This window comes from Gambusia affinis, linkage group LG04 (genome assembly GCF_019740435.1).
Source record: "Gambusia affinis linkage group LG04, SWU_Gaff_1.0, whole genome shotgun sequence".
NCBI classification, from domain to species: Eukaryota; Metazoa; Chordata; class Actinopteri; order Cyprinodontiformes; family Poeciliidae; genus Gambusia; species Gambusia affinis.
In genome coordinates, this window is record NC_057871.1 from 10,356,030 (window position 1) to 10,375,027 (window position 18,998).

At 38.8% G+C, this 18,998-nt stretch overlaps 1 protein-coding gene across 6 annotated transcripts; it reads left to right on the plus strand.

Annotated features, from left to right (window-relative positions):
* Positions 1–1,058: 1,058 nt before the first annotated feature.
* On the plus strand, positions 1,059–15,737 carry LOC122829945 (polycomb protein suz12-B-like). 6 transcript variants are annotated; one of them, XM_044114880.1, is made up of 18 exons: positions 1,059–1,364; positions 1,623–1,767; positions 3,067–3,113; positions 3,209–3,273; positions 3,358–3,426; positions 3,527–3,576; positions 5,209–5,294; positions 5,387–5,609; positions 5,734–5,839; positions 5,927–6,032; positions 6,667–6,844; positions 7,281–7,325; positions 9,617–9,705; positions 9,913–10,056; positions 11,896–12,053; positions 12,283–12,481; positions 13,179–13,258; positions 14,062–15,737. In XM_044114880.1, the coding sequence occupies exons 1-18, from the start codon at positions 1,350–1,352 to the stop codon at positions 14,372–14,374; spliced, it is 2,118 nt and encodes a 705-aa protein (XP_043970815.1). In that variant the 5' UTR covers positions 1,059–1,349; the 3' UTR covers positions 14,375–15,737. The 6 variants fall into 6 exon arrangements, with proteins under 6 accessions (XP_043970815.1, XP_043970816.1, XP_043970817.1 ...); XM_044114881.1 differs by having other exon boundaries at positions 9,620–9,705; XM_044114882.1 differs by having other exon boundaries at positions 5,930–6,032.
* Positions 15,738–18,998: the final 3,261 nt, after the last annotated feature.

Genomic DNA, 18,998 nt, shown 5'->3' on the forward strand with positions numbered 1-18,998 from the left:
AGCAATTCTTTTTTTCTTTTTATTTGAAGAGTGAAAGGTATTTATGAGTGAAAGGTATCTTCATAGATATGCCATATGAAGATAAATCTTCTGTCCAATGAGAACATTTTTGCAGAATAAGAAGAAAAAGATCCAAAAGTCTGGTACCTGCATCAATGATAAAAAGTTAGGACACCCCATGAAAGTATCTGCATTGTTTGCATATTTGGACACATAAATTTCAGTTACAAAAATACTCTGAGGGTCATGTGATACTTCACAAGAATTAGAATTGATAAAAATATTTTTTTAAAACGCTACACTCCACATTTATTCTTACTTAAAATGTCTTAAATAGCATAAATTTATATTACAGCAGGTGAAAATTATTAAAACATTGTTCCACAGCACTTTGAAAAATGTTTACACGATCTTTGAATACATGAGTATGCAGTCACACAAACTGTTTAGCCTGCATCTATACCTATGATTAAGGCCCAAATGTGTTATATCGCCGGCAAATTAAGGCTTTAAAAGTAATCTCTTCTTATTACCCACATGTTTTTTGTTTGTTTGTTTGTTTGTTTTGGGTTGTTTTTTTTTGACAGGAAGTGATATTTATGTTTTGGAGTGGCCGAGCCAGAGTCCCGACTAGAATATGCCGAGGCAGTTAACAGGTGATGGCAGGGAGGCCTTCTAACTCCAGATGAAACATCAAAATACAAGTGGAAAATTAGCAAAAATCTGGTTAGCTTCGGCTGCTGTATTACACATAAAGGTTTTTCTTCTGTTTATTGAGAAGAGTTTAATTAATTTTTGACACACCTCAGGATAAACAAAACAGATGTTTGGGTATTTTATTTGGCTTTTCAAGAAAACTGCAGCTAGACAAATCAATTAAAATGCGACAATATTTATCCAATAAGGTTATTAAACATTATGCTCTGTGAAAGTACCTGGTTGTTTTGAAATGAAAGCTGGTGAAGTAGATTTCCCGCAAAATCGCTGAAAGCGAGGGCGGGGTGAACGTCATGTCCGGAGATGATTGTCCAATAAGGCCACTGCTTTTTCTCTGCTCGTCTTTTATTGGCTGACCACCTACTCTTGTTCTGTTGTTTAGTACAAACTGAAGGGAGCGATATATAGCTTACAGTAAATCACACTTTATCAGTGTGATTAATTTCACCAAGGATTACAGTGATATAAATTAGTATTTTGGATCAGGAGAATTAAACGGAACTTTGGGTGTAAGGACCCCTGTTTTTTTTTTTACTGAACTATGCTAGCATTGCTAGCTAATTAGCCTCCGCGTCGTTGCCTCCTCTTCATGGGTTTCGACTGTTGATTCCTGCCAGTCGTCTGACACATTAATGCCATCAGCCAGGGTGGGTTATGTTTCATTGCTTTCAATATTTTCCCCAAGAAAATTTTCCGACTTTCTTTACCCGCCCAGTTTTAATTTCACACTGAAATCCCAAGATAGCAAACTCGTTAGCCATGCTTTTAGCCGAGCTAGTTGGTGATGGCTATGCCGCTAATGCGAGAGAATGTGCCTTGTTGTGGCTAAGCTAACTGCTTGTAAATATCCACCACCTGTTCTGTGGTGATTTATATCCCCATATGAGATGCCGTTTCCCTCCCAGAACTCAGGTCACATCATGAGCGGGGCGAGCTGCAAAGCTAACGGCGCCGTGTACCCCGCCTCATCCGCGGTGATGAACTCCGTGAAGAAGCCGAAGATGGAGCAGATCCAGGCCGACCATGAGCTCTTCTTACAGGCCTTTGAAAGTAAGATTTCACCGCTTTCTATATCCTGATTTAACTTTAATATGTTTTTTCAGACTTCTAATCCGCTATACGGCGAAGTTACATTTGTTGGGCTGATAATTTCTGTCAGGCCTCCGTTTTCTCACCTCCTCATAGTGTTGAACTAGACGTAAAAAACACCGAATGCGTTTGGCAGTGAAAAAAAAATCCAGATAGAACTTTGTTGCAGAACAATTAATTGGTCTCAGTCGGGTGATGGTTTTAGGCCTAAAGGAATATGACAAAAAACGATGATGAAGAGGTTTCTAAACGACTGAAGGGACAGAACAAGCCTTCCTAATGATGATCGTCTCATCCAGAAAGCACAAATAAAGGACCGGAAAGGAATAAATGTGACACTGCTAATTTTTTCTTATTTATATCTTCATTTTTGCATCTTCATTCATAACACTTAACATATATCAGACATCAGATTCATTATTGCACTCCAAGCAGTCATTTGCAATATGATTATTGTGTGAATATTGAAAATGGGGGATGCCCACCTCATTTTTTCCGTTTTCCTCCTGCCTCTTAATCCTGATTCATTCTCTTATTCCTTCTATACCCGTTTTACCTGAAATTACACACATCCAAGTTCAGTAACCCTCTACTGACTTACAGAGTTTACACACAGCTTCTGTGCTACTACTTAACATCCTTATAAAACCTGGATCTGTTGAACTTGCCTCCAGATATAAAACCTGTGTAACTGAGGTAAACATCCAGATTTGTTGCGGATCTGAAATTTTAAATACTTTCCTAATTATAGTCAGTAAATCTAGAGAATATAATGCCCCACGTTGATATATTATGGGTCATACGTCAGTATATCCTCTCTTCTCTTGCTTTGACTTGACTCGCACTTTGGCTTACTTATAAGAAATCTTGCATACTTTCTAAGATGTGATGCGACTTTGCAGATTTAAGTTGAGTTTATATGTTTAAAAGTGGTATACATTTCTTTGAAACTAGAAACAAATTCCAGTAATTAAGTCAAAAGGAGATTCTGCCTCCTGACAAAATGGTTAACAGGAATGAGCCATTTTAAAAAAGGAAAACATTTTTTAGCCTTTTCCTATATTTTAACTAGTGTTGCAGGCAATTCGAAACAGAAACCAATGAAAAATGTGTAATTTAGTAGAAAGCTCCCAACATACTAAAATGGTTTGATATTTGATTATCAGTTATAGAAGGAGGCTGAGAGACAGATTGAGCAGCTAAACCAGGTTTGAACCATAACTCAATATTAATACTCATTGTTTGTCTTATTGTTTCTAGAACCTACTCAGATATACAGATTCCTCCGTACAAGGAATCTCATTGCGGTAAGTGAACCTTTACTCCATTTCTATTTTTCAGGAATTTATCTGCACTAACCTGACCATCCAAACTTATTCTCATCTCTTGTTACCATTTTCAGCCCATATTTTTGCACAGGACCCTCACCTTCATGTCTCACAGAAATAATCGAACAAATGCCCGGAGGTACGTAATTAAAATTTCTGTTACACAAGTCAGCAGACCCTGTTTGAAAAATATTCAATATGTTTTTTTTTTACTGATTTGTAGGAAAACATTCAAAGTGGATGATTTGTTAAAGACAATAGATAAGATGAAACTAGAGCAGGACTCACCAAGGTAAGGAAGATCACATCTTAGTTTTACACTCTAAATTATTTAAAGATGCTAAACGTCTGTCTTTAACACATATTTATTGCATATCTTTTGTATCTTTTAGCTTGTCTTCACACCTACAAATAACATTCACCGGGTTCTTCCATAAGGATGGTGAGCAATGTGTTTTTTCTTTGATTAAAAACATTTTTCAAATCAATATGAATGAGAATAGGTGTGCTCCTGTGAAATTTGGCACTTAATGTCAACCTGTACTGCTCTGCTAATTGGTTCTTCCTGGGAAAAGAAAATACTAATTTGCAGAAATGTGGTCACAGAGGAGCCTCTCAAATTACAGAGCTTACATAAGCTTGCACAAGAACATTGGCTATATTTGTGTGAGATTTTTGTTGGAGACATGAAGCTTAGAGGAAGTACAGGTTTCAAATAATACAGTCTTCAACCTCTGATAGATGTTCCATGCTTGATAATTATACAAAGACAAATATGTTGGTTTCTTTGAAGAGTGAGAAAAGAAACTCAAACCAACTTAATTAGTTGAATGTTAAAAAAATAGAAATAGCTAGAACTGTATAAACCATTATGTAGTTTTGTCCACTTCATCAAACTGTTTATATCTTGTTTCAGGTTTTGTTTATGGTGTCTCCATGCTCTAGTTTTCAAGTCTTTCCAAAGACCTTCAATGCATTAAGAAGTGGTTTTTCCATAAAGACTCATTTAGGAATAGTGCTGTGCTTCTTTGCATCTGAGTTTCAGTGCTTTTAATTCTTTGGGGTTACTACCCTGGTGTAGGATGGATGAGCTGTGACTGAGCTTTCTGAAGCTGAACATTTTGTTGTAGCTGACCTTGGTAGTCATTGTGTCCTACACAGATCCAAGGCTTTAGATGCTCCAAGCCCCCTCCATGTTCAGCCGTAGGTTAGGGAGTTCTTTTCTCCCCCACATCCAAGGACCTTTCAACATGCATTTGACATTGAATCTCACTTCCTGGATTTTCTGTCCAGTTGATGTTTCTTGGTCTTCTTCCTTGGCAGCAAATATGGATAAAATGCAGCGGATGGTGCAATCTGACAGTGACATGTCCTGACCTTAGAGTTCATCCTGATTGGTTTTGATGCCTCGTCTACCGTTGACACAATCAGTCGGATTAGGCTGGGGTTGTCCTATTGCACCCCTCTCTGTGTATCTTCTACCTTTTTATAAATATTTACAGCTCAGGAACAAGAATCTGCTGTGGGATTATCTTAAACACTGAAATCTATAATCCTCCATCACAGCATCTAGACAGTTCTCATCTCAACTTTCTCTGGTCCGGTTTGCTGTAAACACAATCCCAAACTACCCAGCAGGAGGTTTGATCTCCTTCAAACGGGTTAAATTTGACTTCAGTTTAGGTTAAACAGTTTACAAAAAGTTTTTACTCCTTACTATCTGGTAGACTCTGTTTGATTAGGGACCAAATTTGCAACATTTGTTATTTTCAGCTGCTGCAGTTTGCTTTCACGCTTCACTGTCTTAAACAAAACATGTTACCTGTGGTGCTGCACACGCAGACACTAAGTGGACTGCAACACATTTTCTATCTTGTTTTTGCATACCGCAGCATAAATAACAACTTATTTTTATTATACTAAACGTTTGTGGTTTGACATTAGACATACATTTATTTGGATAATTTTAAGTCGAGCGGTTTTTAATGGGCTGCAGCGGTACCAATAGAACCTGTCTGTGTTTGAATGTCTTTAGCTGAAGTGTTAATATTAACATTCTTTTATTGCTTGACAGAAAAGCCATCTCAGAATTCAGAGAACGAGCAACATTCAGTGTCATTAGAGGTGCTACTTCTCAAAGTCTGCCATAAAAAACGCAAGGTATTGTGTAAAATTTCAAATTTGAAGCCGATCATTTCTTTCTGATGTCCTCACTTCCTGCTGATTACTCTCACTATTCTCTGATTCCTTAGGATGTCAGTTGCCCGATAAAACAAGTGGTTACCGGTAAAAAGCAGGTGCCTTTGAATCCTGACTCCAAGCAGACCAAGCTGGGCTTCAATCCCCCTTTACTCGTCCCCAGCAATGAGTTTCAGCCCAGCAACAGCCACATGGTGAAGTCCTATTCGCTCCTCTTCAGGGTGTCACGCATTGGGAGAAGTGGTCTGGTCAACGGGGAGGCCAATGAGAATATTGGTATGTCAATGTTTTTTTTCTTTTTTATGTGCAGCTGCTACTCTAATAACTTTAGATATAAAAAGTTTTGCTCAATCAGTGTTTTAGTTCCTCCTTTTTTGAAATTTTCACTTTTTCCACTTAGATGTGACAGAAACTCCCAGTAGAAAGAAGAGAGGTTCAGCCCACAGAGAGGAGGGAGGGACCACAGAGACCTATGTTGCACAGATGACTATCTTTGATAAGAATCGGTGAGCGGTTCTGGTCCAATTCTGGTCCTTTTTCTTACAGATTTTTGGATGAACCTGTTTTTAGTGAGTGAGTCCATTCTCCTACAGGAGGCTGCAGCTGCTGGATGGAGAGTACGAGGTGTCAATGCAAGGGATGGATGAGAGTCCAGTCAGCAAGAAACGGGCGACGTGGGAAACGATCCTTGATGGCAAGGTGAGTGACCTGAGTCTGTCTCCAGATCAGCTTCTTTTCTTCTCAACTTATGAGTTCTTCTTTCTACATCTCTGCAGTTGCTTTGTCAACACCTGCAGATCCACTTTGATAGTTGCCCAGTGTTGTTTATACGGCAGATGGAGACAAACTTCTAACTGTGACCAGACTGTGTAGTCTGCTCTGATTGGTTAGTTTCTGTGGACTGATCAGACGATGGTAGAGATGAGGCAAATATGGGGAATATATGCTTTCATACACACATGGAGATGATCTTAATTTCTGTTGCTCATCTGCAACCACTAGCAAAGAACCAGCTGTTTATTTTTCTGTTATAACTAGGGATGCAAGAATGTGAAAATTTGGACCAGTGTTAATATTGAATCGGCCAGAATCTGTTAATGCTAATAAATGTTGTGCATCAGTAGTTATAGTTTTTACAAAAATGGTATTTGTCAGAATCTGTCACGCAAATCCGACCTCAAAGAAAACCAGAAATCTGTGTTGGCCAATAAAAACCTGCTCAGCACATCAATACTTTCTCCTCTCGCTCTTGATTCTTGACTAAGACGACGGTGAGTCGGCGTCATTATTGCTCTTTTCTGAGACGTTTTTGCTCTGTGTGTCCGTCCCACAGAGAATCCCACCATTTGAGACGTTTTCTCAGGGACCCACGCTGCAGTTTACGCTGCGTTGGACAGGCGATGCTGGAGCAAAGTCCACCGCGCCGGTAGCCAAACCTCTTTCAACCCGCAACTCAGAAACCACCAGCCCAATGGAGACCCGGACCAGCCACCACCGCGCAGCCCTTATGAGTACGTATGAAGTTCAAGTCGAGGTTAATTATGAAATGTTCATACGTCCTGGTGGTCTCTTTGTATATCGATTAGTTTTTTTTTTTTTTAGGTATTTTGTTTAGAGGTGTCAGAAAAGTCTAATTAAAGAAACAAAGATGGTGCACAGATGGCTGTGTGCTCTTGAATTGCTAACAGTTGTTTGGCATAAAGCATTTGGACCTAAAGCGAAGGACAGCATTGTAATTGTTGAGTCCCTTTCAGACATGAGAACTACTTTGTGTTTTATTAATTTATTTAGAAACTGTTTTAATAACTAGTTAATTTGTGGAAGTCACACTGACGGCTTCTTTTTAAACTTTTTTTAAAAAATTTTTTATTGTTTATATTCAGTTTATTGCTTTGCAGAAAACGAGTGAGTTAGTTATTACATAATCTTATTTCTGTTACTTCTCAGAGAAACATTCAGCAGAGATCAACTCATGTAGCACACAACTAAAGTGTAAGCATTACTTTTTTGCTTCATATTGCAACAAAAAATTCCGGACCTAATGATGTAAATATACTAGGAATGCACCGGTTCATCATCCTGTTGTCATAGCTTGCTTAATATGTACTGAAATGACCCTTTTCTGATTTATTTTAGAAAAAGGTATTACCTTTAAATACCCAGAGATATTTTAGGGAAAATATCTCTGGCTAATCTTATAAACATTTCTATTCAGTCAAATGGTTCTTTTGTGACTGTGTGGCATACCCCTGGGTGTGTGTGAATGGCTTTCTGATTTATTTTTGTGAAAACTGTCCAACACAATAGCCCTGATGTGCAGTTGTGACAAGCTCCACTAAGCAGATCAATCAATTTGTCTCTTTGGGTACAAATTGTTTCTACATCGCAAACAATTTGAAGAGAGGCTCTTAAATGCCTTAAAATCTAAACTAAGCCAAAATGAAGTGACAGAAAATTGAAAACTACATTCAAATGAATGGAGGAATATTCCAAGTGCCGTATTTTCCGCACTATAAGGCGCACCATGTCATAAGTTGCATAGAATAGACGCTACAGTAGAGGCTGGGTTTACGCTAAAGGGAATGTCAACAAAACGGTCAGATAGGTCAGTCAAACTTTATTAATAGATTACAAATCAGCGTTCCGACAACTCCGTTCACTCCCAAAATGAATAAACAGCTGTTTTATTATTTTCCCCGAGGTAAAGTCAGTGCCGTGGTAACATGTAGTGCAACATTAATATCACATAGCGGAGGGGAACTTTTCCTCGATTCAATAGACACGTAAAAAACAGTCTGATACTGTTATGGTAAATCAAACGTTAGTGCAATCACAATATAGTGTCCATATTCACAATATGACCAACCTTGTTCAGCTGTAAACACACAAAATAAACATGTAAAGCTCACTTTATTCCTCATCCACGAATCCCTCGAATTCTTCTTCTTCAGTGTCCGAATTAAACAGTTGGGCGAATACGACATCCAACATGTCCTGCTCCGTCTCGTTAAAGTCGTCATTATTAGAGTCGTTGTCGCTCCTGTTGTCTAGCAGTTCAGTGACAATTCCTGCCTTCCTGAAAGCTCGGACCACAGTTGAGAATGACATATCAGCCCAGGCATTTACCATCACCTGGCAGATAGTGGCCCATGTCGTCTGGTGCCGTCTCCCCGTCTTGGTGAACGTGTGTTCGCCTTCTGTCATCCACTCTTCCCACGCAGTTCGCAGCCTAACTTTGAATGTCCTGTGACACCAATTTCTAGTGGCTGGAGTTCTTCTTCTACGGGGTAAAATGAAGGCGGTGGATGCTTACCGTAGTTTTGAGACCTGTTGTGGTTCAACAGGTCTCGCATATATATGGAGCACCGGATTATAAGGCGCACTGTCGGTTTTTAGGTGCTCCTTATAGTGCGTAAAATACGGTAAACAGAATGCTGATGAGCTTTAAATAATAGATGAGAAAAATCTGCAGAGTCCAGTCGGGGGCTGAGGAGATGAACAGGAACCATTTCCCTGTGGTGCGATTTTAGGCCTGTTTGGCCCTTCCATTTGATCATGGATCAATTTAAATACATCAGCGTATGTAGAAGAGGTCATGTTGCCTTTTGCTGAAACGGAAATGCCCTTGAAGACTGAGTTTCTAGAAGACGATGACCTCAAACTTAGTTAAGCGCCTCTGCGTCTGCTTCCAGTCCAGCATGATTGACATTACAGAGCTGCCAACCTGGTACTTTGTCAGTTAGAAAATTTGAGGGCAAAAATCTGAAAAACAAGAAATGATGATGAAATGTTCAGTGTTATACAGTGGGACATTTTCGAGGGGTTTTTTGGTTTGCTTTTTATGAAGAAAAACACTTGTGTCTACCAATAACATTAGAAAATAAAAAAAACTACTGTAGTGAAATAAAACACTGTGCTGCTAAACTTTAGCAAATGGACTTTAGCATCTCACTAATAGAGTAAATTGCCACAAAATAACAAAAGGAGTAGAAACATTTTGGGAAAAAACGTGTATATTTTGTTTATTTGAAATTAGCCGAGTAAAGCTCGATTGGTGCAGCTCTAGTCTAGTATAGACATGTATTACTATCATTATTATTAGCAGTTACATAACACCATAGAGTTGGATGTTGTTTTGTCTGGAAGGGACTTCTCCAATGTTCAAATTTGTGCCACATATTCAGGAGCAAAGGAAAAGTCAATATTTAGGTTTGTCTCACAAGCACAGTTTGGTGATATTTGATGAGAAACAAAACATTAACTTGTGCATCTGTTCCTGTCAGCAGTGAAAGACTCAGTCAGCACAGACAGCCAGACGAGGAAAGAGCAGATCCCATCTGAGCCGCGCCAGAAACTCCGTATATTTTATCAGGTACAGTAAAAAAAAAAAAGAAAGAAAAAATAACACTGGGATTGGCACTGAATTACATCTTGAGCCATCTGGAAAATAACAGTAATGATTTTTAAATGTTTATCTTGATATGAAAAAGAATGATTGCCATTTTTTTTACACCTACTTACATCCGTTGGGGGTCATTAAAGCTGCTCTGTAGTGATTCTGTGATGTGTTCTTTAATAGTTCCTGTACAACAATAACACACGGCAGCAGACCGAGGCCAGAGACGATCTCCACTGTCCCTGGTGTACTCTGAACTGCAGCAAACTCTACAGCCTGCTCAAGCACCTCAAGCTCTCCCACTCACGTTTCATTTTCAACTATGTGGTGAGGAAGCGAGTTTGTGACTTTTTGCCTCAAAGGGTTTTATGCTATTTTCACATCTGTAATAAATCAGCTGTTTTGGAAAAGGAGAAGCATCCAAGTGTTTCATTCTTGGTGCCAATAATGCAACAGCAGAGAAGTCAGTTAAGAAATGTCAGACTGTCTTGTCTTTTATGTATTTACAGAATAATCAAAGCACAATTAATGCTCTACCAGTTCATCTTTATTTATGTTTGTAGTGTTTCTGTAGCTGTGATTAAACTGTAGATGCTCATTTGCCTGCTGTTGCTTTCTAACACCACTTGGGGGCAGTGTTCAAAGGATTTGTGACAACTTAAAAATTACACAGGTGTCCTTTTTCTTTGTGTGTTGGTCCACGGCAGGTTTGGTTCAGGTACCATCCACCCTCCTAAAGAAGAAGTTCAAGATTTGTCTCAGATTTAAAGTACAAAAAATAAAATATTTTCTTTTTTTTCAGTGATGTTGATGATAAAAGTGGTTTAAGCAGCTGATTAATGGGGACAGGAAGCTCTCAGTCAAAAAGCTCCATATATTACACTCTACAGAACAAACACCTCACCTCTACTGGTTCTTTTTTTCCATAAATAAGCAAATTATGATCACGGGTCATCCAGTCTGAGCAGAAAATATCTACGTCTGAAGATCTGACCCAGAGCTGTGCTTGCAGGTCAGGGAAGGTGCTGTTGTATTTCCAGAGTCTCCACAATATCCAGTCTCCTGTTGTTAGACGCTGCTGTCCTGGTTTCTCTCTGATTCATGTCTATCACATGTTTTATCTGCCATGGTTTAGATCGAGAGGCGTCCCCCCCTTTGCTTCAACAGACTTTAAACTTTTAAGACTCACTCCAGGACGCAGTGCACAGAAGAAGGGACAGGGATAATATTTTATCATTGTGTATCAGAGGCTCTCCCTGAAATCCAGTTAGCTCTTTTTTTTTTGTTGTTGTTGTTTTTATTTCCCATTTTTCCTTGTCCTTCTACCTCAGCAGAATTACTGTTTTTATTGCTACCTTAAATTTTTTGTGTTCAAAATTTTTAGGATTGTAAAGTGGTACAGTTGTTCTGTAGCAAGGAGGTTCTGGGTTTGAATCTTGGTGTAGGGTCTGGAGTTTGCTTGTTATCTTCATGCAGTTGTAGGTTCTGTCCAGGTATCCCAATTTCCTCCCACAGTCCAAAACATGAAGGTTTATGTCAGGAATCTCCAACTCTGGTCCTCAAGAGCTACTGCTGTTCCTGCTCCTTTTTGGACAGAACTTGCTAAGTTTGTAGTAATTTTAAATGCAAGGACGTTGTTTTGAACGTTTTGGGTTCAGTAATTTATCAGACATCTACAGATGGAATTTTAGGTTATTATTCAACTTGGAGGAGATTGGTGCATCATCAGAATATTTATTGTTTATACTTGTGAATGACATCCACTGCTGTCACTCTTCTAGCCACAAGGCCTGGCTTTAGAAAAACAAGAGTTTTACTGGACTAGTTCACTCAGAGACTGATTCACATTTTGCATGTTTTTGGGCAGAAGGAGCTTATTTGGATTTAAGTGACAAGACGCTCAAAATCAGCTCTCTCTGAAATAAACTCACGATAGGCAAACTAAAATCTCATTATCATAGAATGGTTTTGTGTAGAAAAGTGTATAACTCATAAACTTATTCCAATTACTTCAAGGAAGCCTAGTAGGTCACCTTTGAGGAAACCGTGTGATCAAATATCCAAGTAATTTTTTTAATTTGTCTGATTTTTATTTATTTTTTTCTCTCTCTGTCCATGTTTTGATGCCTAATTCTCTGATCCTTTTCTCCCTTCCGAACCGTTCAGCCTCACCCCAAAGGAGCCAGGATAGACGTGTCCATCAATGAGTGCTATGATGGCTCCTACGTGGGCAACCCTCAGGACATTCACAGTCAGCCAGGCTTTGCTTTCAGCCGAAACGGCCCAGTTAAAAGGACCCCAGTTACTCACATACTGGTCTCAAGGTGAATGTCGTCTTGTTTCAACCACTGCTACGTCTTCCCAGTTCATTTTAATCACTTCATTGTAGAGTCACCTAGACACCTTTTGTTAATAAGCGCTGATATGTTGGATTTCAGGTAAATTGCAAAGCTTATTGCTACATAAAAATTAAGTTTTGCAACATTTTGGTTGCTTCACAGTCTGAACCTACAGTCTTATAGCAGGCTGCCTCGTCTTTCTCGCCGTTTCTAGGCCCAAGCGGACCAAACCGAGTCTGTCGGAGTTCTTGGAGTCCGAGGACGGCGAGCTGGAGCAGCAGAGGACGTACGTCAGTGGCCACAACCGGCTCTACTTCCACAGTGACAGCTGCATGCCGCTGCGGCCCCAGGAGATGGACGTGGACAGCGAAGACGAGAGAGACCCAGAGTGGCTCCGAGAGAAGACGGCCACGGTGAGAAGCTGCCATCTGGTTCAGTCCTGTGACCTTTGACCTCACCTAGGCTCAATAATATCTTTGTGAAATTGGCAGTTAATTTTAAAAAAACCTTAAAGTTGAAAGTGTGGCGTTGGGTTTGTGTGAATAGTTTTCTCTCTGCTCAGCTTAGCTGCGCAAAGTATTCAGTCTCCTTGAACATTTCTGCCGTTTTGTCGTGTTAAAATCACTAACTTGTGTATTTTATGAGGTTTTATCTGTAAAAGTGTCTGTCTGTGTAGTGGAAGCAAAAGATTCATGGTCTCATTTTTATCTTTTACATGAGAAGCACCTTTTTGTTCAGCCGTCCTGGGCGAATACAAGTCTCGCCTGTGATCCCCGTTCAATCCGCTTTCATCAAATTCCAGTTTGTTTGTCTAGAAAGTCTGTTTCCTGCCAAACTTTGATGTGGACCAAAAAAGCGAACTCTGGTTGCCCTGTTGAAATGAACTCGTGGGTCAGAGACTGCTCCAAAAGCAGAAAGTTGAACTGGTTCAAAATACAGCCAAAACAGAGTGCAGCTATAAACAGTGCAAGTAGCCAGATGTGAAATAAAGAGGAGATGAAGAAAAATGAAATACTGTATATTTAAATAATTTTCCTTCCTAGCTGGCTGAGGTCGATTACACTGTTATTCAAATTGGCTGAAGCTCTTTTCTTTCTTTTCCATTTGCAGCAACTGGATGAGTTCACAGACGTCAATGAGGGAGAGAAGGAGGTGATGAAGCTCTGGAACCTGCATGTCATGAAACATGGGTAAGTTTAACAAACAGTCCGACTTTCAAACTACACAACAGAAACACACAAAAAAAAGACAGAGTAGATTAAAAGCTTGTTAGATCATAAAATGTTCAGGAATCCACAGTTAAAGAAAAATAATTAAAGCTCTAAATTCCAAAATAAAACTGGATAATTTCATTGCTTTTTGTTTTTAATGTTTGAAGCCAAAATGAAAATTGAAGCAATCATTTGATTGGTTCAATTGAAAGCACTTAACATTTCTATAATTACTGTAGAGTTTCCATCTGAGGGTCTGGTAAAGTGTGCAAAAGAATTGAGGGACTTGATTAAAGTTTTATTCAAGTTAATTACAAGGTCTGTAATTGGTCGTATTTTAAATGAAAATCATGCATCAACAAAATAAGCAACATTTTAAGTTCCAAACCTCTTTTTGCTGCCGAATTGACTAGTCAGACATGAGATCAACCAGAGATGTTTCAGCTTAAGGTAACTTGCTTCTTGTGATTTTGATGAGTTTTCACTTCACTTACCTTCAAGATCAGAAATCTAAGAAACAATTATGAAGATGGACTTAGTCATAATGCATATCGTCATGGAAAGATTTTTCTCTGTGGGAATAAAAGTCCCGCACTGCTAATCACCTGTCGGCAGAAAGAAAGTCTGGTCTTGACTTGTCTTGTTCTCCATCACCATGGAAACATTTATCGATTATATAAACCCTAGAAATATAGGAAGTATCTCATGCCTCCCTGACCTGACACCTGTTGATGCAGTTTGACTGATATTAACTTTCGTTTTGCTTTGTTCCTTTCATCCAGCTTTATAGCAGACAACCAGATGAAACAAGCCGTCATGCTTTTCGTGGAGAACCTCGGCGCTCACATCATCCGCCGCAACCTCTGCCGCAACTTCCTCTTGCACTTGGTCAGCATGCACGACTTCAACCTGGTGAGCACGGCCACCATCGACGAGGTGATGGCGAGCCTGCGAGAACTCAAAGAAGAGCTGCCGGACGCCAAGGAGGAGCAGCAGGACGAGGCCATGGGGCCGGCGGGAGGCTACAACGGCAGCGCCGTTACATCCAGCGGAGGGAAGCAGGGCAAGCGGACAAAAAGCGCTTTAACAGACTGATGTCGGTCTGGATGGACGGGACAGAGACCCACATGGGGCTTTATGATTTTGTTTTCTGGTAAATCAAGGAACATTTCCAACCCTTTGGTGCTTACATAGGCTGACAAACTGGCAGTCGGAGGATCTGAGCTGACCAGTACTGAGGCTAAACAGGTTTCTGAAACTTGAGAACTAAACCAAATATGAACAATAATGACAGCGAATCACCCACATCCACTTTGAGGACGCGAGACGATGCAAATCGGTCCTGTTTTTACCACACTTATCGTAGGAGCCGCCAACATCCCCTTTTATGGGAGAATGAACAAAGTGTGTCTCCTCTTATGGCACAACTGATTTGACCATGTTGTGGAGGATTGTATGAAGGCTACAGTTAAAACTGTACTGAGGACTTTGTCGCTATTTGTACACATAAAATTTAACCATGTTTATAACTTTTAGCTGATTATTTTAGCACTTCTTGGTTGTTTCTAGAACGTTAAATCCACAATTAAAAAAACAAAACAAATATTATGCCACATCTAATATTGAGGATTGTTTTGATGCTCTCATTGGTGAGGAAATTGGCTGTGGATTATTTAATGTGCATATGAGAGCCCTGTACAGAAAATCAAATCTGTAGTTGACATTAAGGCCTGATATCTATGAATCCCGCTAAGTTAGTGTCTGGATCCCAGCATGGTTATTGTTGGCAAGTTGTCCTGAAAGTAGTGTTATAGTATATTCAATCTTGAACTTGGCAAATTCAAATTTTGTTTTCATCAACTCGTAAGTGTTTCTGTCAGAAAGCTTAAGGAAAGACTGGGAAATCAGTGGGATACTTTTATTTTTCCTAGAAACCAGCAGCACATCACTCTCTGTGGCATGTTTGGTGAGTAGTATCAAAAATAGCATACTTGGTTTTCCGATGTCAGCATCTGCAGGTTTTCCTATTTTCAAAGTTGTTTTACTGACATCATCAGTACCAGTAGAGGAAACAAATATGTTTTCATGTAAATCACATGAACTGTTTTTAGCTGTGTCCCGTTCCTGGTCTAGTGACCGACAAGTTGCAGTTTTTCTCTAATAGCAGTAGGTTGTTTATTTTAATGCTTGGTCCTTGTTAGATACAGTTTATGCCAAAGGGGAATATTTTCACCAGTCTTTTATTATTATTATTATTTTAACTTCAGAAAACTTTAATTTTTCCGCTCTATTTTGTCGTGCACATGAAACTGTCACTATTTCAATCAGACAGCCAAACTACCCATGCAGTTTTTCTGTTCACTGTTTATCGAGGCTGACATATTCATCAATATTGTCTGAACACATTGTGTACTTTGGAGTATTTTATATTTAAAGAAATAAAATACATTTGCCCTTACTGAAGCCTGTCATGATTTTATGAATTTGCATGGAGATAAGCATCTTTATTTTGGAGTAATCGAAGCTTTGAAAGTAATGGTCAGTGTACAGTTAAGCCCAAATGTTTTTCACACCCCTGGCAGATTAGGGTTTAAAATGAAATTTAATAAGCTTTAGTAGGTTTCTTTTAGAGGTTTGCCTTGAGCGTGCAGTTATGGAAACCTATTTCTGCCATGAAAGAAAAAAATAAAAGCCCAACAGGAAGTCATAATACATGCTACATATATGCTATATGTAGCATCTGTTTCTTGTTTAGCCTGTAGATGACAGTAGAGACTTCATTATCTTAATGAGTAATGAAAGTTGAAAGTTTTATTGACTTTAATTATCTGACCGATGCTCCGCAGCATTGCCAGCTAAAAGCAACAGTGATGTTTTCTTTCAAGTAAAAATGGTCTCTGTGTTTCTGTGATGAGATACTGAAGCAGACTGATGATGTGTGAAATTGCTCCCACAGCTCTGCAGCGAAGCAAATTCTTCATCCTTGGCTACAGCATGGCTGAATGAAACTGCAGAGAAGAAATCCAACTTGAAAACCTTCTTGTTTTATTGTGTTTGTTTATGTCTCATTGTGTGGTATCATAGCTGGAGTTGTGAGTGGTTTTACATGTTTGATTTTAGTTCAGACTGAACTATTTTGCCTCATCAGCTTCCATATGGTGTTTTCCACAGTTCAGCTCTCTCTATCCTCAAAGGGGGGATGCTGTCGCCTCGCTGCTTCCCAGAGACCCACTTCTTTTTCTTACATGAAAATATTTGTCTGAGATTCATTCCCAAACACTCCGAGTTTCCTACTGCAACCCAGAGTGCTACTGCAACTTAAGTTTGTTCTGGAGGCATGAAGCTAGATATTGAGAGTTAAAATTAGAATATCAAATTTCTAGTCGAAGTATGAGAAAATAATCTTTTTACAGCAGAGGTGAAAGATTCCTGAAGATAGTTGGATCAACATCTATTGTGGTTGGTTATCATTGCCGTTTAGCGATAATACGTAATATTGTAAATAAATAATGAATCAATAATCAGTAGGTACAGATAATTTTCAGTAAATATGGGCATGCAATAATGATTTACTGCTTTTTTTCCCAGAAAGTGGATGAGTTTAAGTGGCCCTTTGTTTATCGTAACTTAATTTTTCTTAAAACTAATCAGAGGATCTTTCTGGGCCGGGCCAACATAAGGCAAGGTAATTTTATTTATATAGCACATTTTCAGCAACAAGGCAGTTCGAGGTGCATTATGTGAATGAGAAGGAAATAAAAACAAAACCAAAAAAAAGACAAAAAGGTAAAGTACAAAGCTAAATATTGGCTCCCCTTGTTGAATAAGAATAAGTAGTCCATGATTTACAAACTAAAAGGGGTTTCTTAAGTTTGTTCTGGAGGCATGAAGCTAGATATTGGCTCCAATTGTTCTTGGTTGAGTTCTAGCTAATCGTTGGTTCTCCAAAAAGAACCTTGAACTATTCAAAAGCCTAACTATTCAATAGGCTTTTGAATAGTTCAAAAGCCTATTCAAAAGGATAGGCTTTTGAACTCCCCAAAAAATGAATAAAATGCCTGGTTGTTCATAATTAGACTGAACAATTCACGACCCCAAAGTGACCAGCATGCACATATCACACAGTTTTTTACAGAAATAATATTGTCTGCTGCCGTCTACGGATCGATTTAAAGTTATTCAGCAGTTGTTGGCTTTAGGGGTGAAGACTATTGTGCTGTTTGCTTGGTGTAATGGTTCTTGAAAATATCAAGTCCACACAGATTCATGAGCATAAAAACAATGTTTGGACTTGTTGAGATTTTCTCCTTGGCATCCAGATCAATATCTTACAGTTACTATTTCAGTAGTAACAAACAGCAGGAAGGAACAGCAGTGCCTCGTTTCAAGCAGACAAAGGGAAACAATGAGTAGTAGCTCTTCAATCTCAAGATCTGCTGTTACCAAGTCAACATCCTCTCCGCTGAATGTGTCTTCAGTACAAACAGAGCTGTAACTACAAGGCAGAGAGGAGACACAGTTTCAGACTGTATATTCTTTATATATTATTGTTGTGTTTTTCTACTGGCAGCTCAAGCAGATACTCCATTAACCTCCTGCTTATTTTTGTTCTGCAAAAAGCTTCAAGACATCGTTATGAAGTCAGATAAAATCCTCACTGTTTGGAATTGAAAAAGAAATGCAGATTGTTTGACATTTTAAAGGCATCATGTTCATCTTGAAATGCAGTTGGTACATCTCTGTCGTTTTTTGACTTGACCTAGTGGTTCCTTGTATGTCTCACCATTATTCCCCATTTCAGTGTCAGAACACAAAGATGATTGTTTACTGGCCAACACTTTTTTTGTCTTTTTCTCTTCTTTAGCACTGAGGGTTTCGGTAGGAGTAGAACATGGTTCATACAGTGATTTGTGTAAGGTTTTAATTTTTTTACATTTTGAAATTGAAATGCTTTTTGGCAGACAAGCAGAAAGTGGAGGATGAATCATTCTCTCTCTCTCTCTCTCTCTCTCTCTCTATATATATATATATATATATATATATATATATATATATATATATATATATATATATATATATATATACTCAACAACCACCCAGAGCTACAATAGCATAGTTCAGATGAAAATACGGTCACGATAGAATGGCCTAGTCAAAGTCCACACCTAAATTTAGTGGAAATATTTTAGCAAGAATTGGAAAATGCCTCTCAGAGGCGCTCTCCTTTGACTCTGAATGTGTTTTAGCTACTTTGCAAAGAAGAATGGGTAAAAATCATTTACCCATAAAGTAGTGTTCATAAACACTACTTTGCATTTGTCTGTCACATAATATCCCAATGAAATACATTTACATTTATGGCTATAGAGTGACAAAATGTGGAAAACAAGTGTGGAACAATTTGATTATAAGAGATTGCATTTATCCTAATATGCTGAAAGTACTGAAGGTGGAACATTTATTTTCTGCTGAAGGAGTGGCGTTAATCTGAAACTCTCTTGAGAGTTTTAGATTAACCTGGCAGGTTGCTGCTCTGCTCTTTATCTCCAGGGAACTTTTATCTGCGCTTCAAGAAAAAGTTATGAGCAGAGTTGCAGTCGAGAATGGAACCCCCTCCACTCTGTATTTTGTAAGATGTTCCTCTGACTTATCTTTTCCACTTACATTTGGAAATAACACGTGCAAAATTTGTTTTTACACAGCCTATGGCAGCTTGGAG

Excerpts from the sequence above, each read along its gene's own strand:
- LOC122829945 (XM_044114880.1), top strand. Across the intron at positions 5,840-5,926 it reads ACTATCTTTGATAAGAATCG|GAGGCTGCAGCTGCTGGATG; the intron begins GTGAGCGGTTCT and ends ATTCTCCTACAG. Across the intron at positions 7,326-9,616 it reads ATGTAGCACACAACTAAAGT|CAGTGAAAGACTCAGTCAGC; the intron begins GTAAGCATTACT and ends TGTTCCTGTCAG.